The sequence below is a fragment of the Sus scrofa genome, chromosome 1, assembly GCF_054392235.1.
Source record: "Sus scrofa isolate SSC_HxYL_T2T_F1_AM1 chromosome 1, Sscrofa_HxYL_maternal_Yorkshire_Landrace_v2.0, whole genome shotgun sequence".
Lineage (NCBI taxonomy): Eukaryota > Metazoa > Chordata > Mammalia > Artiodactyla > Suidae > Sus > Sus scrofa.
In genome coordinates, this window is record NC_139383.1 from 232,377,146 (window position 1) to 232,396,954 (window position 19,809).

A 19,809-nucleotide genomic window follows, 5' to 3' on the forward strand; every position below is an offset into this window, starting at 1 on the left:
AATGAAATTTTTTAACATTTGCCAAGTAAAATGTTAATGTTATGGTTAAGATCACTTTTGTTGATTCATATTATACTTTTAATTGGTACTTTCATTGGTACTCTTTTTAAACTTGTTTTGTTTGATGATGAAGTTAAGTCTTTGTTCATACAGATTTTAAAGCCCCAGAAGTAGTAGAACTAGATGTTAATTTCAGCTCCCAGTTGCGTGCTTTCACTAAGGTTTTCCTTTTAAAATACCGAGTAGATTTTCCGTATTCCCTGTTGTTTACATGTTTAGTACGTGTTTTTTATTTTATTTATTTATTTTAAGTGATTTTTATTTTTTTCATTATAGTTGGTTTACAGTGTTCTGTCATTTTTCTACTGTACAGCAAAGCGACCCAGTCACACATACATATATACATTCTTTTTCTCACATTATTCTCCATCATGCGCCATCACAAGTGACTAGATATAGTTCCCAGTGCTATACAGTGGGATCTCATTGCTTATCCATTCCAAAGGCAATATAGAGCTTTTTATTTTGAATAACGTGTATAGTATGAGGATCAAATTTCCACTTTCATTTTCCCTTGAAGATAAGAACTAAACAAAACCCCCACCCCTTACTTTCTTTACCTGAGGACTTTTGGGCTATCTTATTCATAGTCTTCATTTAAGACCTGTTAGAAACTTTCTGAATTAGACAAATATGTCCTCTGTGACACCTCCACCGTGATTCTTCACCTTTCTGTAAACCATATTTTTCATAGACTAAGGGGTGACATTTAAGAATTATTGAAGCTGGGCCTCATCTTTTGGACTTAATATACATGGCATGTAGCTGCTTGAATTCTTTAGGCATCACCAAACTCATGTTGCTGTTATCTTTGAAAAAATTATTTAGCATATAAATTTAGAGATTGCCAAACTAATTGATCATTTGAAAACTTAGGTCCATATAATGTAAAACAGTTGTGTGAGTTAGATTTGGTGAGAACTATTAGAAATAAGATTTTCTAAGATGCCTCAGATTGTTAAACAATAATTTAAATAGGAAAAGTCTTGATTTTGATTATGTGAAAATTATTTTATACATATAAAATAAGTATAAATTGTATGAGTTAAGCTGTCTCATGTAATTTAGAACATTCTCCCTTATGAAATTTGTCTCATCATATTTTGGATTATAAGGCCAGAGAAATATTATTTTCTTTTTTTATTTGTTTATTTAACTTTGAACATTTATTTATATTATATTCCATGTAGTGCCTTAAAAAAGAGTTTAGCACTGGGTATAAATTTGAAATTGTCTATTTTTTATTTATTTATTTTTTTGCCATTTCTTGGGCCGCTCCCACGGCATATGGAGTTTCCCAGGCTAGGGGTCCTATCGGAGCTGTAGCCACCGGCCTACGCCAGAGCCACAGCAACGCAGGATCCGAGCCACGTCTGCAACCTACACCACAGCTCACGGCAACGCCGGATCATTAACCCACTGAGCAAGGGCAGGGATCGAACCCGCAACCTCATGGTTCCTAGTCGGATTCCTTAACCACTGTGCTACGACGGGAACTCCAGAAATTGTCTATTTTTTAAATTGCAGCGTTGGCAAGAGAAAAAAACCCAGTATTTTATTAAGTGATATTTGTGAATGGAAATAGATTGGTTTTAATTGAATTTCATTCTTAAAGATGATTAAAAGATTTTTTCCTTTGTAGGTATTATAACTGTTGTGGATTCAAAATATGGATTAAAAGTAAGTTGAAAGATTGCTGTGAGTTACTTATTATTTGTTAAGAACTGGATGTATGGAGATTAATTATGTTTTTTTTTTTCTATATTTGTGTTTGTTTGAAATGTCCTTAACAGAAATATTTTTTCCACTGTGATTGTAAAAGATACTACTCTTTTTTTTTTTTTTTTTTTTTTGGCTTTTCTAGGGCCACACCTGCAGCATATGGAGGTTCCCAGGTGAGGGGTCTAATTGGAGCTGTTGCTGCCAGGCTACACCAGAGCCACAGCAATGTGGGATCCGAGCCACATCTGTGACCTACACCACAGCTCACGGCAGTGCAGGATCCTTAACCCACTGAGCAAGGCCAGGGATTGAACCTGCAATTTCATGGTTCCTAGTCGGATTCATTAACCACTGAGCCACAATGGGAACTCCAAGATATTACTCTTTTTAATGGCAGTAATATTATCAGGAAATTGTCAAGTTAGTGAGTTACATTTTTAATTTAATGTATCATGTTTCAGGAATTTTAAAAAGCATAAAGAATAATAAAGTAAATATACACAAAAAAAGGTTTTTTTAAAGTATCCTGAACAGTAGATGAAATTTGTATATATATCTTTAAATTACTATTTTGTGTTTTTAAGTTAAATGTTTATTTTCTGCTTCTCTGGCTTGATGTGATTAAAAATTAGAGGTGTAATATTTTGTAATAAGAATAATAGGAGGATACAGTTTGGGTATGTATAATCTCTCACTGGGATTCAGCTCTAACATTGGTAAGTTTTTCTGTTTGATAGAGGAAATTAAGCTTAATTAAGTATACATTTTTCTTGTTAAACTGCTGTCAGACACAAGCTGGAGATGCTTGAGTTTTTAAAAAATACTGCTTTACCTTATTTTGAAGTGATCAGGATTTATACCTAGGTTTAGGGATGGGGAAGCTCCTTTAAAGGGCATCTTGCTGTGAATGCTTTTACAGCTACCAGGGTCCTCAAATGCATTTAAATGAACTTCAGTTTATAAAATGCACTTAGTAAGATTTTTAAATACATTTGCTACATAAAGTAAAATAGCGTTTCTCAACTTCCAGAGTGAAATATTGCTAAAGGCAGAAGAGAATGAACTTATCCTCTATCTCCTAATCTATTCTGGGGATACGGATAGTACCCAAAGGCATCATTTCTTAGAAGTTTAGGTTTAATGTTTAAAAATCCATGTCCATTTTGTATTCTACCCCACAGTATCTGAATTTCTTAATTTGGAAAAGCTTTTCTTCCAGCCCTTTAATAAAATTAGGGTGGCAGGCTCGTCAAATGGTTACCAATACTCCTTCGTTGGTCCTTCAATTCCCTCAAGAATAGACCACCTTAATTTGAGAAGTTTGGGAAATAATTTGTTAGTAGTCTTAAGAATCAAAGAAAGATTCCAAATATCGCAGTTTTACTCAGGAATATTCAACTGTTCTGAAATTATGATATTTCTGGCAAAATGGAGGAAGCAAAAGAAAAAGTTTAAATTCCTCATTCTGAGTGTTTACTATAGGGCATGTTTGAATCCGTCTCCTGTATAAATTTATTACCAAGTTTGGGATATCTACAGGATGAATAGCAGGATATTTTATTTGTTCTCTTGATGGACTTAAAGTGCCATACCCCAAATCAAACTATGTATTTATGATTATAGGAATAATTGTATATGTATTTTGGATGTGGAGAGGAGTAGAAAAAAATCCATTATCAGTGTGATAGCGGCCAAAAAAACCAAAGCAACATTCTGAATAATGCAAACAGAGTAAACGTTTAACCCCCTGCCACCTTGATAAAACCTTTTAAATTATTAAATCAATATACCTACACAAAACTGACATACTGTCAGGATAATGGAAACTTTAGATTTTCTAAGTCAGATGCCAGATAAATAACTTTTCCTTTATATAAAGAATTTGCCAACTTGTCCAATTCCTCTGGTTGCAAAGCTTGACCTCAGTAGCTGCTTGTGATTCAGAGAATTCTGAGGCAGTACAAGTAATGACACTTGGATAATGGGCAGCAATTTAAGGGTGTCATGCTTCAGAGAGCCAGCCCATCACAAGTAAAGCTGAGAAATGGTACCCTGTGGCCAGCCAGCCAAATTGAAACTGAAGTGGTAATTGATATCATGGGCTATCACTCTAATGGGATTGTCACCCATTGATCTGAAATATTCATTTTTTAATCATGGGGAAAGAATTGGACAACTTCAAATGACAGCTCTCTATTCCTAGGACTTGACACCCAGGCTACTGACATTGTTCTTTTCAGTTCTACAAATGTGACAGCATTTAATGCAATAGAATCAATGAATGAAGTTACACAGAAAAAAGGTCAAGTCAGAGGGTTCTTTTTGGTTCTTCTGTTATACTGCACAAGCTGTTGAAACAATTCAATCAGAAAACAGTTTGGCTTGGAAAAGACCAGAAAAATAAATGGACTGACATTATGCAATAAGCATTTCTTAAAAGCTGAAATAGTGTTAGATCTATAACCAATCTATTGGAAAGAAGTAGCTATCCTCCTTTTTTTTTAAATATCATCTGACATCTTTGACAAGATTTCTTTTCTCTTTGGTCAACAACAGTGTTTTTTTCTTTCTTTTTTCCTTCCTTTTTTTTTTGGAGGGGAGGGGTCCATCTTGTTTCTGTTTTCTGCAGAAAAGAATACCCTCTAAGCCCTTACTGAAATTGTGTCTTACAATGGTATTATTTCAAAGGATTCCTTTCTCTCTTACGATATGCTGAGTTAGAGGGTTGAACCTTAACCTTTTTGATATGTTGGATTAATTAGTATCAAAATTACTTTTGTCTTTTTTGATGTGTAAGTAAAAGACAAGCCACAATCTCTAAGCAGAGATGAGGAATCCGTTGGGGATACCCCCCCCCACACACACAACTATAAAATATTTTGGGGAAAAAAATTGTAAAATTTTTCCTTCCTTGCCTGTACAGGTAGAATAGGATGTCACAATTTCTATTTTTTAATCTTGTAAGTGGGAGTCATCTGACTTAATGACCGATGTTGTAGAGTGTTACTGGAGAGCATCCTTTTGAATAGGCTACATTGGTTTTAAGTTTTTTAGCGAAATTTGACTTGAGAATGTAAGAAGTTGCATGAGGGAAATGTTGGAGAAAATATGCAGAGAAAATAAATGTTAGTGTGCACTTATTATGTTTCTTTATGTTTGTATAGCCATTGTATGTGTATAAAACACACAAGGGGTATTTAGCTCTTCTGCTTTTTTATATTATTACATATCATATTTTTTGGTGGGGAGCAGGGAGGGCCTGTGCCCGTGACATGCAGAAGTTCCCAGGCCAAGTACTGGATCCGCTGCTATGCCACTAGGGAACTCTACATATCATATTCCTTTTTTTTTTTTTTTTTGTCTTTTTAGGGCTGCACCTGTGACATATGGAGGTTCCCAGGCTAGGGGCCGAATTAGAGCCATAGCTGCCTGCCTCTACCACAGCCACAGCAACGCCAAATCCGAGCTGTGTCTGCCACCTGCACTGCAGCTCAGGCAACCCCGGATCCTTAACCCACTGAGTGAGGCCAGGGATTGAAACTGTGTCCTCATGGATACTAGTCAGATTTGTTTTCTGCAGAGCCATGATGAGAACTCCATATATATCATATTCATAATCAAGTACGTATTTGGGTTTTTATTTGGGGAAATTTTAACATGTTTGTGTATTTGAGACTTCTTGACTACTTGGATGTAGTAAAATATTAGTCCATCCTCGTTAGCTTTGAATGAAAATTTCTAGTCATCTAGAATAGTGAGTGCATTAAAAATGCAAGTTAGGCTTTGAGACGCACTGCCAGGAGTAGTTACCTCCTAAGCAAGTAGTCCTCAGTGGGGTCCTAACAGGAGATGGGAGGCCCTGAGGAGTTGCAGTCAAGGGATGTGGATGGACAAGTAGAGGGAGATAGGGACCGAAGTTTCTGCCACAGTGTGCAAAGATAGTTAATGCCTCCCTCCTGAGGATCCCTCCTCCTGAATTGAGAAACAAAAACAAAAACATGAGTTATTTTGTGAAACTATTTTATTAATTACCTTTAGAAAGGAAGATTCAAAAACAAATCTCTAATTTTCTTGTCATATCTTTTTTTATACTCCCCCAGCCCACAACCAGGAGGCCCTAAGTTAAAATGTAAATAAATCTTCCATAAGGTCAAAAATATAATATTTTGAAAATATTTCAAAATTTTAAAAGAACTGCAATATTTTAGGATCACTCAGATGGCTTGCTAAAAATATATCTTTATTAAACAGATTTAGGAATTCCCGTTGTGGCACAGTGGAAACTAAATCCGACTAGTATCCATGAGGATGCGGGTTTGATATCTGGCCTCACTCAGTGGGGTCAGGGATCCAGCTTTGTGGTGAGCTGTAGTGTAGGTTGTAGACACTGCTCAGATCACACGTTGCTGTGGCTGTGGTATAGGCCGGTAGCTCTAGCTCCGATTTGACCCTAGCCTGGGAACTTCCGTATGCCACAGGTGCGTACCTAAAAAGGAAAAAAAAAAAAAAAATTGCTGCTGAATAGAAAGGGATTTGTTGCTGCATGTTATGTAGAATTTTTCAAATAACAGCATCATCCATGTACCTTTGTCAACAAATAGGGAATGTTAACTAGAATGCATTCAGCATGTATTTGTTGAGTCTGGGTACCAGGTACTATTTGCAGAATGGTAATAGCCCTTATTTTCTAGAGGACATAGTAGGATTTTTATAGCCTCAGGCCAACAATAATTTGCAAAAAATAGTAAACTTGGCCTTTTGACAAGAAACAATTTTTGATACAAAATTCTTCAAGTTCTGTGACTTCTATAATTTCAGAGTGGGTCTGCAGTTGAAGATTTTTCTCTATAGATTTTACCGAGAAAATTAAATAAAGTTAGTACCAACTTGCTCTTAGGTTCCAAACTATTTAAGTACCTTAATAATCTACTGTTTCGTGAATTGAAACTGGTGTGATGAAGTAATTTTGAATATAATTTATAGGTAATCTTTATGAATATACTCTTATACAATTAACTTTTGTGTAGTTCTGTATACAAGACTGAGCACATTTCAGTTTTTGAAAAATAACCCAATAAGGGAGTTCCCATCATGGCTCAGCAGAAACAAATCCGACTAGGAACCATGAGGTTGAGGGTTTGATCCCTGGCATCACTCAGTGGGTTAAGGATCCGGTGTTGCCATGAGCTGTGGTGTAGGTTGCAGATGCGGCTCGGATCTGGTATTGCTGTGGCTCTGGCAGAGGCTGGCAGCAACAGCTGTGATTAGACCCCTAGCCTGGGACCCCCACATGTGCCGTTGGTGCAGTCCTAAAAGGGCAAAAGACAAAAAGAAAAGAAAAGAAAAATAACCTGTGTTGTGACAGTGTTAAATTTAGTTTCTTTTTATAAAATGAAAATAGCCATTTCCCATAACTGTTGTGAAGGCTAAATGAGATAATATGTATAAAAAGAATTTAGTAATTTATGGAGTTTGATTCAAATACATAAAGTATTAGTATAATTGAATTACCTCTAACATCAGTAGGCAGCTTTTTATTGTGACAGAGAACATCTGTTTTTGAGGGCTAAGGTAATGAAGGTGAACCATTTTTCAGAGAAGAATCTTATGGCATTGATGACTGGAAGGATATAAATAGGATTATGGAAAAATAATAATTGCTTTCAGAAATATTAAAAACTACCTTGTAGACCTCTAAGTCAATATGAAAAATTTTTTGGGAGCTATTTTGACACAGGTAGGATCAGCACAATAAACAGTTGCACAGAAGGGTCAAGTCATTCAAGTGTGGGTTTCAAAATGATAACCTGCTTTTATGCTGGATATAGGGGTGTGTCCTTCTTACAGCTCATTTGTTTCTAGGGAATTGAAAGGACCTGGTACTGAGTTCAGAGTGTATGCTTGTGGGGGAAGGGGTGGAGAGATGGAGGGAAGTCTATGAGGTTTTTAAAATATAATTTCAATAGTCATCTCTTTTTTATATATGTAATAATGAATATTTAGAACAAGGACAGTTTTGTAGAGGGAAAACACCTAAAATCGGAACTATATTGTCCTGTGTTTTTATGACAGTTTTTAAATCTGGAGGGTTTTCCTTTTAAGAAAAAGAAGAGGTCAAGGGAACAAAATTTAAGCCCTCACACCCTGCCTTCCTCTCAAAAATCCCCACAGGTTCATTGTAGGGGAAAAGGTAGAAATTAGGGAAAAAATGATTGGGTGTAAAAGTTAATTCACAATTTGGGTATTTAGTAATATAACTCATTGAAGTTTTTATTAGAATCCAGAATGAGTCTCTAAAGTGGAATCCTTTGTATTGATGTTAAGTTGTGTGCTACACCACAGTAACTTTTTTTCAAACTTTGTTCTTGTTTAGCATTTAGCAGAAGAAAAACCCGATGGCCTTATCAATGAAGCTTCTAGGTATTCATTTATTTAAAGTATATATTGATTATTGGCTAATTGGAAAAAGAAAACAAAATTTTAATGTGTGGACATAAGTTTTTATTTCTCTTTTTTTTCCTGAGGTTTCTATTGACCCATACTACAAAACAAAGCAAGGTGCTCAAATCATGAGTGTATAGTGCAGTGAATTATTGCAAACTTATATGCTTATGTACCTAGTACAAAATGAACATTGCTGGCCTCCCAGAAGCCCCCTTGCAGACATAGGCTGTCCTGACTTCGAAAAAGAAAATTATTGATACGAAGATGAAAACAAACTGAGAAGCATAAAAAGAAAGCTTTGGTCAAGGAAAATCTTTTTTCTGGTATTTGAATTATTGCTAACTACTTATACTGGTCTGATAACTAATGTTTTAGTTAAAACTATTTCATAATGTAACGTGAGTGCTCAGCACAGACCTTCATTGTGAGGAACTTGAGAAATGTTAACATTTAAAAATATTTTCTTGTTCTCATATAATTTCTTTGAGATTAAGACTATTAAAAAAGAGTTGGTTCACTTCCTTCTTTAACAACAGTAATTCATCTGATTCAGATGTTCACTGTGATTCAGATCAACAGAGGTACAAACATGGAAATAGTTGCAGTTTAGCATTTGGAACCTTTTTTGTTTAAATACCTTTATATTCCTAATTGACTTGTCTTTGGACTTTTGAATATTGAAATTAGTTTGCCTACCCAAAGTATGTTCTTGCCAATGGGAAAAAAGGTTTGGGGATAGACGATTATCACTGACCCACGATGCTTTTGTGTTTAAAGAGGAGGTTCCTCCCTCCTCTCCGCCTACCTCCCCATGCACCCCGATTTGCTGCTGATGATCCTGTTATAAATAATAAAGACTGCAAGCAGGTGATTAATTCTCTATTATTTTGGAATACGATACTCTGTTACTTTGTAATCCAACCTAAACACCGCTTTTCTTATATAGCGATGATTCTCTTTAGACTGAACTTAAATATTTTTGTAACTTTTTTGTTTATTAAAATATTTATTATATAAAATGTAAATAAGCTAAATAGATCAAAATGTTATAAAAGCCAAAATAAAATTAAATATGGAAGACCCCCAGTTTAAAGATTGCAACTTCTTATATTTTGGGGTGGGCACATTCAATCTTTATTCATGTAAAATTAAATAAAAATGGAATTGTTTTGTATATACTGTTGAAACCTGCCTTACAATGAATTGATTTGTTTCTGAGAATTTGGTTGTGTTCTTTGAAATAATTAGCTATACCTCAGGTGGTGTAAAATTAGGATTAGGAACATATAATCTAGTGATTAAACTTTCCTGAAGAATTGAGAAAAATTTAAAGAAGCCTAAGCTTTACTACTCTTGTTAATAGAAAATAAAACTTATAATTATAGTAAACTATTTTGTTATCCAGCATCCTGTCAATTGAATTCTTTAATTTGAATTTTTATAGTATGTCTCTTTTACGGAAAAAATACATATATTCATAGTGTTGAAGACAATGATTGTTCAAGATCTTGATATATCATCTGAAGTATAGTTTCTTGAAAAACTGTTCATTGTGGTATTAATGTCCAGTGAACTTATTCTCTGTATTTATTTGAAAATTATGGCGAATATTACATTGAGTATTTGAATAAGTAGACTGTCCTTATTCCTCCCATATTGGAGATCTGAATTTATGCTTTTCCTTATAAAGAAAATCATGAGTTGGAAATCATCCTAATTTTTGTAAACCATTATTGTTTGTAAACTTTTTGAGGCTTTTGTTTGTAGTTTCAGAGTGGCAAGTAAGAGCACTTAGTAAATATTTTTTGAATAATGTGAACTATGAATTTACATAGTGATGAATACAATTCATCCTTACTGTTTGAAGAATGATAAATAGATTAGGGGTAAATTAAATCATTATATAGTGTTCTGTGTACTTCTTAATTGCTAATTGATCTAAAGGAGGTATTATTTATTTTAAATTTCTTAACTTTTTGACATCTGTTCTTTGTTTGCTAATCTAGGCAAGTTGCTTTGGCAGATATCATCATCATCAATAAAACAGACTTGGTTTCAGAAGAGGATTTGAACAAATTAAGAACAACTATTAGGTACAAAATTAGAAATGTGTGTGTTAAGCACCACCAAATTAAAATTGTGTTATGCAAAACATTTTTATCATGACTAATTGCCTTGTAGAAATTTAAGGTTCAAGGTTGACTTGCTTGAAGTATCATTAGGGAACCACATATTTTGTTGTTGCCTAATTGACTGTCATGTAAATAGTGATATATAAAATTATTCCCTGTTGCTTACAAAATATACAGTTAAACCTGAACAGTATGGGGTTTAAACTAGCAGATTTTATAAATCTTTTTTAACTGTGGGGAAAAGTTTGTGTTGGATTAGAGATCATAGTATGTAGAATCTAAAGAACTAGGATTTGAGTCCTGATTCTGTCTTGACTCTGAGCTAGTTGCCCTTGAGTAAGTACTTTATCAGTTCCTCTGTCTTTGAGGCAGAGATAGCAGGACTTTTGACTGCAAGATGGAGTTGGCTGTTTAGTTAACTACAGTCAAAGTTCTTGGACTGATATTTAGGTTCTTCTGACTCCATCTTCCTTTTCCTGTCTTCTCTTTGACTCTCCCTACATGAAGTTCTCTAACTTGACCTGGGATGATTATTTACTTACTTTCCCATGGATGTATCTTACCAGATCCTTTTTTTACTCATAATGTGTTCTCACTCTTACTTTATCAGTCCTTGAATTCCTTCATTGTCTCTCTCTCTCTCTTTTTTTTATTTATATTATCCATTCTCTAGAACTCATTCGTTCCCCCCAGCCCTTTCTCCCTCCCTGCTGGGAGGTGTCCCCCAGCTCAAGTGGTTTCACTTTTCCCTGAACTCTCATTGTCTTTGGTCTTCCTTAACTGTCTAACCATGCCTGTCTTCCAGCGTGTTTTAATGACTCAAGTGTCTGTGGCCAGTGTTGATCAACACAGAACAATATGAATGGTACTCAGTTATGTGTTAAAGAATCCAACAGTCATTTGAACTTTTCAAATGAGGTTAGAGTTCAGAGACTTAATTATTTTATAAGACCTAAGCTAATAAAGGACCTCTACAAAGAGACATTCGATAGCTTTTGTTATTTTCCATGGGTACAATCGCTTTTTGAGTCTGTCAGTGCCAATTCATATATATTATAAATTGAATCAGTAAAGGTAAGACTTATTAAGATTTTGGCTGCAGTGATTAATGATTGCTGAAGAAAGAACTGATATTTTTTCTGCTTATTTGGTCTTATTTTAGTAGTACTATCCTCTTAGACGTCACTTGGAAAAGCTAAGAAAAAGCCTATACCTACCACATGGAGGGTAGGTAGTGTTGCAGAGCATTATATAATTAAGATCTTGGTCTTTGGGAATCTGCATTTGGTTTGAGTATTATTTGAGATGTAAACTTCACACGGTGCCTGATAAATAATAAGTGCTTTGCTAGCTATTATTATAAGCTTGTAGTTTTTTTCTTAGTATTACATAGTCATTTCAAGTTACAGTGAATGAAATAGTGAAAGAAATAGATGATTGATATTTTTTTGTCTTTTTGCCTTTTCTAGGGCCGCTCTTGCGGCATATGGAGGTTCCCAGGCTAGGGGTCTAATCGGAGCTGTAGCTGCCGGCCTACGCCAGAGCCACAGCAACGAGGGATCTGAGCTGCATCTGCAACCTACACCACAGCTCACGGCAACGCTGGATCCTTAACCCACTGAGCAAGGCCAGGGATTGAACTCACAACTTCATGGTTCCTAGTCAGATTCGTTAACCACTGAGCCACAACAGGAACTCCATAGATGGTTGATTTTTTTTTAAAGTCTAGAAAAATGAAGGTGGTGAGTGGGGATTACTTCTACTTGTTTTGACCCTGATCTCAAAAATTTTGTTTCTCTTTGCAAAATCCTGTGCATCATTGTGATTGCTAGAAAGGAGAACATAATCTGTGTAGCACACATTTTTGGCATAAAAGGAGTGATTATTACCACTGGGCTTTTCTACCCTCATATTGACTATGTAAGCTGGATCTCTAACATGAGCAGTATTGGCATCAGTCAGCTAGTTGCCAGCCTGTACTATATAGTAGTACCAGAAAAGAATTTGAAAAAGCACAGCGATAAATTACAGACCCTTTTTGTTTTTTACCCTTTTTGTTTTTGTACATGAGACTTGTGACTGCCTCAGAATTAGATTTGGGGAGTTAGGAAATGAGAAATGTATTTGGAAGGAAATAGCCATCTGCTTATAGAGTATATTCAAGAGAGAAGATTAATAAAAGTTTTGTGGGAGTTCCCGTCGTGGCACAGTGGTTAACGAATCCGACTAGGAACTGTGAGGTTGCGGGTTCAGTCCCTGCCCTTGCTCAGTGGGTTAAAGATCCGGCGTTGCCGTGAGCTGTGGTGTAGGTTGCAGACGCGGCTTGGATCCCGCGTTGCTGTGGCTCTGGCGTAGGCCGGCAGCTATAGCTCTGATTAGACCCCTAACCTGGGAACCTCCATATGCCGCGGGAGCAGCCCAAGAAATAGCAAAAAGACAAAATAAATAAATAAATAAAAGTTTTGTGAATTATTAGAGTCTTGCCTCAGAATCATTGTTACCCATGAGAACAAGTTTGAGCAAATAGCAGCTATCTTCAGCAAGTAACCCTAAAGGCAATGGACTTGATGATATAAATAGATGAAGTATATAGTATATTGGAAAGGATTTAATAAATATTTTTGGTGTTGTGCTAAGGGGGAACCAACAGAGTTGGTAGGGAACTGAAGAGATTTTTCTATTAAAAAAACAGAACAAAAAAAAACAGCAGATATGTGACTGAATACTGAGGACAGGCTGGTATCAAAGCCACCAGTAACTAGGTTTTTATTTCTAGCATTTGTATAACCCGTTCCACAGTGTGTGTTGAGGAAAATTAGATGTCAGTTAAAATTTTGATTTATCTACTCATTTTAAGAACATTAGAATTTTCTGGCTATTTATGAATCATTTTTTTCTAAAATGAAGGATCTTCTTTTAAATCACAAAGTAGCCTGTCAATTGTGCAGTAGATTTTTGCAGATCATGTTTTAATGCATAAATGGATTACTGATTTATGATTAGAAGGAAATAAATCATTAAACTATAAAAAATAGAAATTTGGGAGTTCCTGCTGTACCTCAGTGGGTTAATGATCTGGCTTTCTCTGTGGAAGCACTGGTTCAGTCCCTGCCCTGATGCAGTGGGTTAAGGATCCAGCGTTGCTGCAGCTGTAGCATAGGTTGAAACTCTGGCTTGGATTTGATCCCTGGCCTGAGAATTTCCATATGCTGCTAGTGCATTTGGAAAAAGAAAAAATAAATTAATTTTAAAAATGTATGTATCTATGTTTGTTTGTTTTTTATTTTTCTCTAGATCTCTATATATTTGTATATGTGTACTTCAAGTTTCAGAAATAATGTGGACTTCTTTTTAACATTTACTTTTTACCTTCATTTTTGTCTTTATTTCAGATCAATAAATGGACTGGGAAAAATTTTGGAAACACAAAGATCAAGGTACTTTTAAGAAACTTTTACTAATATTAACAATATATAATTTTAGTTAATAATAAATATTAAATAATTGATAACTATGATTCTAATATAAGAAAAATACATGTGCATTTTTAAAAAATGAAACCTTTTAAAAGGTTGTTCTGAATGCTCTTTATAAAGTAGTTAGGCATATCTAGTTAATATATTTGCTTCTCCTTCCTGTAACTAAGATTACACTGTGTAATTGTGTAACTGTGCCTATTCTTGATCTTAGCCAAAAGGCTGAAAGGGATGTGTGCTTTTTCTTTAATGAAGAACAAAACAGAGGATTTTGAACCACTCAAGGAAGTAACTTGTATAGAAATCTTAAAAAGTATACTGTTAGGATTTTTATCTTAATTTGAGATATTTCAATGGCTTTTTAATATTTAAAAAACTTTCATAGTGTTTCATAGTTGCAAAAATAATCTGTCATGTAAAAGTACATGTAACCTTTACCTTGAGTTCCTAATTCATTCTTTAAAATTTTTCTTTGATTTCTTACAGGTTCTTCTCTTTAATTCTGTTCATATAGTTGTGCATTACTTTATAAAATAAATGTGTTCTTAAAACATCTGTAAAATGGATTTTTGTAGATTGAACCCTATTTTGCATTGAGTGTTATCACCATTTTAGAAGATTTTTGTACAGGGATATTTTGTTAAGTTTATTTTTCAGCAAGAACGGCTCAGCAGCTGATAGACCCAGCAACATGCACCCAGCAGCTCTGAGGCTCACAGCTGGCAGTCTAGTGCCACCCAGTTCTTAATTCAGAGATTCTTTCCTTGGAAGCACAGCAGAGGCCTTCGTTGAGTGGCTTGTCTGCTATGGTAGAGATTAGAGGTGCTGACAGACTACCAGAAGTGTTAGGCAGTAACAGCAGCAGCTGCTTATGTGCATGTGAACAGCTGGGGAATTAATTTGGTATGCATTCTCAGAAGCTGCTCATCTGCTGGCAGAGGTAGCCGAAGAATGCCCTTGGTGTTAAGTCCTGTACAAGCATATACCACATGTGCTCCCTGGATTTCAAATTCCAGTGTAGAAGGTCTCTGATAACCTAACTCATACCATGAGCCATTTCTCAGAGTTTATTATCTTCCTGTTGTATTTCACTGTTTTCTTTCTCCTTCAATTTCCTTCTCTTCACACAAAGACAAGCCCAATGCTTAAATAAGTTTTAAAAAATCATATCCATGAGTAGCTGTGGTTATGTTGTAGTAGCATTTATTTGGTTCATATTTACAAACATCATAAATCAATTTTAAAGGCCCCTGGATCTTGCTTAAATTTTTTTTTGTTCATTTTCATTTTTGACCTTAAAGTCCTGCATAAAGATTTCATTTTGAATATTTTATTTTGTAGCAATTTTTATGTTTATATAATATTTCAAACATTTTCTCTATTAATTGTAGAACAGTAAACATCAGTGATTAAATTTTGTCACTTCAAATGAATGAACAAGTGAATAACACCTCCTTTTTCCTTCTCTTTTCAGTGTCTGGTGTTTGCCAGTACATCTGAATCTAGGGCTTTCTGAATTACTACTTATTTTTTTTTTTTTAATCTCTTAAGCATTTTGTGGTTGGCAAACTAACAATCATAAAACTTCTATAAACTTGTGTAGAGAAGGCTTACGTATTAAAGTTATGGAATAAGAATGGTGTAGTCTTACTGGTAAGACTTAAGTTGATTTTGAGACAAATAGAAGTTCTAATGGACTTAGAAGTAGGAGTGGAAGATAGGAAGAAGTGCCATTCTTACCTTTTCCAGACTTTTTTTTTTAATCTTGGAGATTTAAGTTAACTGTACAGAGGAAAATTAAAGTCTAATTGATTAATAATAAGTTAATTCAACATTTTACTAAGTATTCCCCTAATTGCTGGGCATTCATGGCATGTTGAGGATTTAAGCAATGTATAAAGTAAAAACTCTGCCTTTAAGGAGATTAGTCAGTTGGAGGAGAAAAGAAAACAAGCAAAAAATCAATATATTAAATGTTATTAATGTAACAGGAATTTTAAATGCACAGAAAGATAGAGGGGCAGCTATGCAACTCTTCTTGATAGAGTCAGAAAACTTTGACTGGAGAAGGTAATGATTGACCTCAGGCTTGAAGAATGAATAGGTGTTTTCCAGATGGACAAGAGTGGCAGTGGCTTTTCCAGCATAAGAAGATTTTGTCTTCCAGAAACCTGTGAATGTTTTACAATGTCTAGAGCGCATTGTATTATGTTGTGGAGAGAAAAAGGGGTATGACTACGGAGATGGAGAAATTACCACAAAGGGTCTTGAATGCCATGACACAGGATTTGGATTTTCTCCTGTACTCAGTGAGGAATTAATGAAGGATTTTAAAAGCAGTGTAACTTTGGGAGATGGAGTGAATATTCTGCTATTCTCCAAGTTAGAAAATACAGGAAGCAGGAGCAAATTGGGGTAGGGTAGCGATAGCAGTGGGTTTGAAATGCCAGTAGGGAAGGCATTTGGAAATTTAGGTCTAGAGTTCAAGACGCACTCTTGGATAGTGTTAACAACTTACAGATTTGGGATGATCTGATGGCCTGTTTCTGAGCCTCACTGAACTTTGAAAAGGTGGCTATACCCCTGGAGTAGTAGTTAAACTTGCTTCTCAGAGACAGCTGGAGAACTCTTACTTTTTCATTCTATCGTCTGTGGCCTTAGGCTCCTTAAAGCAGTCTCTAGGCACTGGGATAATTGAAAGTTCCTCATAGGGAAAGATTAGGTACTCCTGGCATAGATAGTTCGAGGAACTAGGAGAGAAGATGAGCTTTGGAACTTTTTTCTTCCCCTTCTGTTTTTTTCATTCTTCCGTTCAGTTTTTATATGATGGTAATAGTCTTTTTATTTTTTTTTCAATACTGATGTTTTGGAGAATGTCTAATGTTTTTATTTCTTAAGGAGGAAATTAAATTTGGTGCCATGCAAATTAGCTTTCTACTCACAGGCCTTGGATGAATGAAGGAATTTATTTTTCATAGTAATACTAGGTTTGGGGAAGGTCGATGGCAACTTTTTTTTGGAAACTTAGACTTACTCCTCTTTTACTCTCCTTTGAGAGTCTGGTGAGATACAGTAAGAGACAGATATTTTTTTATTCTCTGAAGAATTTAACCTGTACAGACCTATTGTTGATCCTGTTTTAGAAATATCAAAAGTACATGGGTATAAAGTAGAATTGTCTGTAAATCTATGATAGGTACTCTCAAGGATACTGCTTCAGTCAAAACTGTAGTCTGAAACTTGTGTTTTGGAACTGACTTGGTATTCATAAAGTTGGCCTGAATTTTGATATTCATGATTGGCATGTGTAAACTTTTAAAACTTTATTTCCTAAATTAAAGATAATAAACTTGGTGGAAAACTTAATTCATTGTCACCTGTCAGTATAACTGTTCAACTGTGATGGTGAAAAAAGAAATATGTTTAATGTTAAGGCTTCAGTCTCTTATGTAAATTGATATTCCAAAATTTCTTCATGGAACATTTACTTCTTTGCTTGATTATTTTCCTAATTCTGCTCATCTAGAATGTCCAGAATTTGAAATGTTGTTACAGTCTGTTAACATAGAGCCCTGGAGTATTCTTCTTTTAATAAGATGGGAATTTGCCTGCCTTGTGCCGGGATAAGTATTCATAATCTAACAGTTCTGTTGCCACAAGTATAAATATATGGCAGACTGTTGAGAATGAAAAAGCAGGCACAGCTGGTCAGTCCAAAGTTAAAGGGGATGGCTTAGCTTACATGTTTTTGTATTTGAAAAAATTTTGAATTTGCAGTTTGTTTGCCTTTGAGAAAATGTAATTAGTCCCTGGAGTCTTAATTTTGAAAATTATACTGTTGTCATTTTCTTTAAACATTCCATAATTGATTGAAGAATTCCTTCATTGATTGGTTATAGCTTTGATTATGGAGAAATCACTATCCTTTACTGTTTTATAGGCTGACATAAAAATTGGAACTAGTGCTAGTCTTTATAAGTTTACATTTATGTATTTAAGCCAAATCTAATATTAATTGTGATATTAAAATATCTTCTGATTTCAATCTCTGCTATCCTAATAAGGCTTAATCATCACTAAATAATTCTAACAGAAATAATGTTTATTCAGATAGAGCACTAACTGGGAAGTTCAGTTGATATGCAACCCGATCTGCAGGAAATAAAATCAAACCATATTCTTTTGATGTACATAAAGGTCCTAGAGGGTCCTAGAGTGAATATTTGTATATTGATTATTTGACTTCTCATATTCTTACCATACTACCTGTTGTATCATGAAAGAGGGGAGGTAGAATACAAGAAATACAGAAACTCCAAAGATAATGTACCTATACTACTATCTTATTTACATTTGTTTCTTTCCCTCATTTCATCTTTTGGATAATTACTGCTCCTTTTGAAAAGTTTCATTTCTTTAAAATTTCATGTAAAAATTCTATGACAATTTTTTACAATAGCATTTTGTTCCTTGCCTGTTATTTTTTGTTTCCCAAAATAGTATATACTTTTAACTTTTATGTCTACATGTCTGGCAAAATAGAGATTATTTTCCTTGATTATTAGAATATAATTTACAAAATTTCACACTGTTCACTTTGATTTTCTTCCTTTAGAGTTGATCTCTCAAATGTATTAGATCTTCATGCCTTTGACAGTCTCTCTGGAATAAGGTATGTTCCCTGTATTTTGGTCACTTATTGTGGTGTACTTTTTGTTCCACAATTACAGAGTTAAAGGAATGATTTACACAGTTGCACATTTAATTTATACTTCCTGTCATTCTTTTGGCATACGGGACCATTTCAAATGATTATATTCTTGAAAGTTTTGCTAATAGGATGTTTGACTATCACATGCATTTTCCTACAGAAATTAGAGTGTAAATTAGCTTTAGAGAGTAATTGTTAATGTTTCTTTACCAACAGCTATGTGTAATTCTATCTTTGAGAAAATGTGTGAAATACATAGAAAATTTTAGTTTGGGGTATTCACACAGGTACTCCTTTACTGGTAGTGATGGATCAGTTTCCAGCCTCTTTCCCCAGAGGGAATCCTTTTGATAAGGAAAAGAAGAATGAATCTTTATTCCCTGGACATTGGTTTCTTCTTTTATTTTTAATCATCCTTAACCCTTTTTTTTTTTTTGAGGGCCACAACCATGGCATATGGATGTTCCCAGGCTAGGGGTCAGAATCAGAACTGCAGCTGCCGGCCTACACCACTGCCACAGCAACCCAGTGTCCAAGCTGAGTCTCTAACCTACACCACAGCTCTTGGCATCATTGGATCCTTAACCCACTGATTGAGGCCGGGGATCAAACCTGCATCCTCATTGATACTAGTCAGGTTTGTTACTGCTGAGCCGCAATAGGAACTCCTCCTTAAATGTTTTTAAGTATAGAGTTCGGTAGTGTTAAGTATATTCACATCTTTTGCAATGAATCTACAGAACTTTTTCCATCTTGTAAAACTGAAACCCTGTGCCTATCAGATGACAACTCCCCACTTTCTCTCCCCTGCAGCCCCTTGTAACTACCACTGTTAGCTATTTTTAAGAACTTGACTACTTTAAATACCTCAAGTAAGTGAAATCATACAGTATTTGTCTTATTCCAAATACTTGAAAGTGACTGGCTTATTTCACTTAGTCCTCAAGTTTCATTCATTTTATAGAATGTGACAAGTCTGTCTTCCTTTTTAAAGGCTAGGAAATATTCCATCGTATATGTATACCACTTTTTATTTATCCATTCATTCACTGATGAATGTAAGTTGGATAAGCAAATATCTCTTCGAGATCCTGCCTTAAATTCTTTTGGATATATGCCCAGAATTAAGATTGCTGGATAATACAATAGTTCTCTTTTTAATATTTTGAGGAACCACTATACTGTTTTCTATAGCAGCTGCACCATTTTACATTCCCATAAGCAGTGCACAAGTGTTCTAGTTTCTCCACATCCTTGCAAACAC

The 19,809-nt window shown here is 34.9% G+C and overlaps 1 protein-coding gene across 5 annotated transcripts in view; it reads left to right on the top strand.

Moving 5' to 3' along the window:
- The window catches only part of ZNG1 (Zn regulated GTPase metalloprotein activator 1), a 49,694-nt gene that overhangs the window by 13,475 nt on the left and 16,410 nt on the right, over window positions 1-19,809 (top strand). For 2 of the 5 annotated variants that reach the window (XM_001924392.8, XM_021064577.2), the window contains exons 6-10: window positions 1,703-1,740; window positions 8,156-8,202; window positions 10,233-10,319; window positions 13,751-13,795; window positions 18,450-18,506. In XM_001924392.8, coding sequence (XP_001924427.4) covers window positions 1,703-1,740; window positions 8,156-8,202; window positions 10,233-10,319; window positions 13,751-13,795; window positions 18,450-18,506 — 274 coding nt within the window. Of the gene's footprint in view, window positions 1-1,702; window positions 1,741-8,155; window positions 8,203-8,306; window positions 9,094-10,232; window positions 10,320-11,520; window positions 11,586-13,750; window positions 13,796-18,449; window positions 18,507-19,809 lie in introns of all 5 variants that reach the window. The other 3 variants (XR_014822542.1, XR_014822541.1, XR_014822540.1) reach the window with 3 other exon arrangements.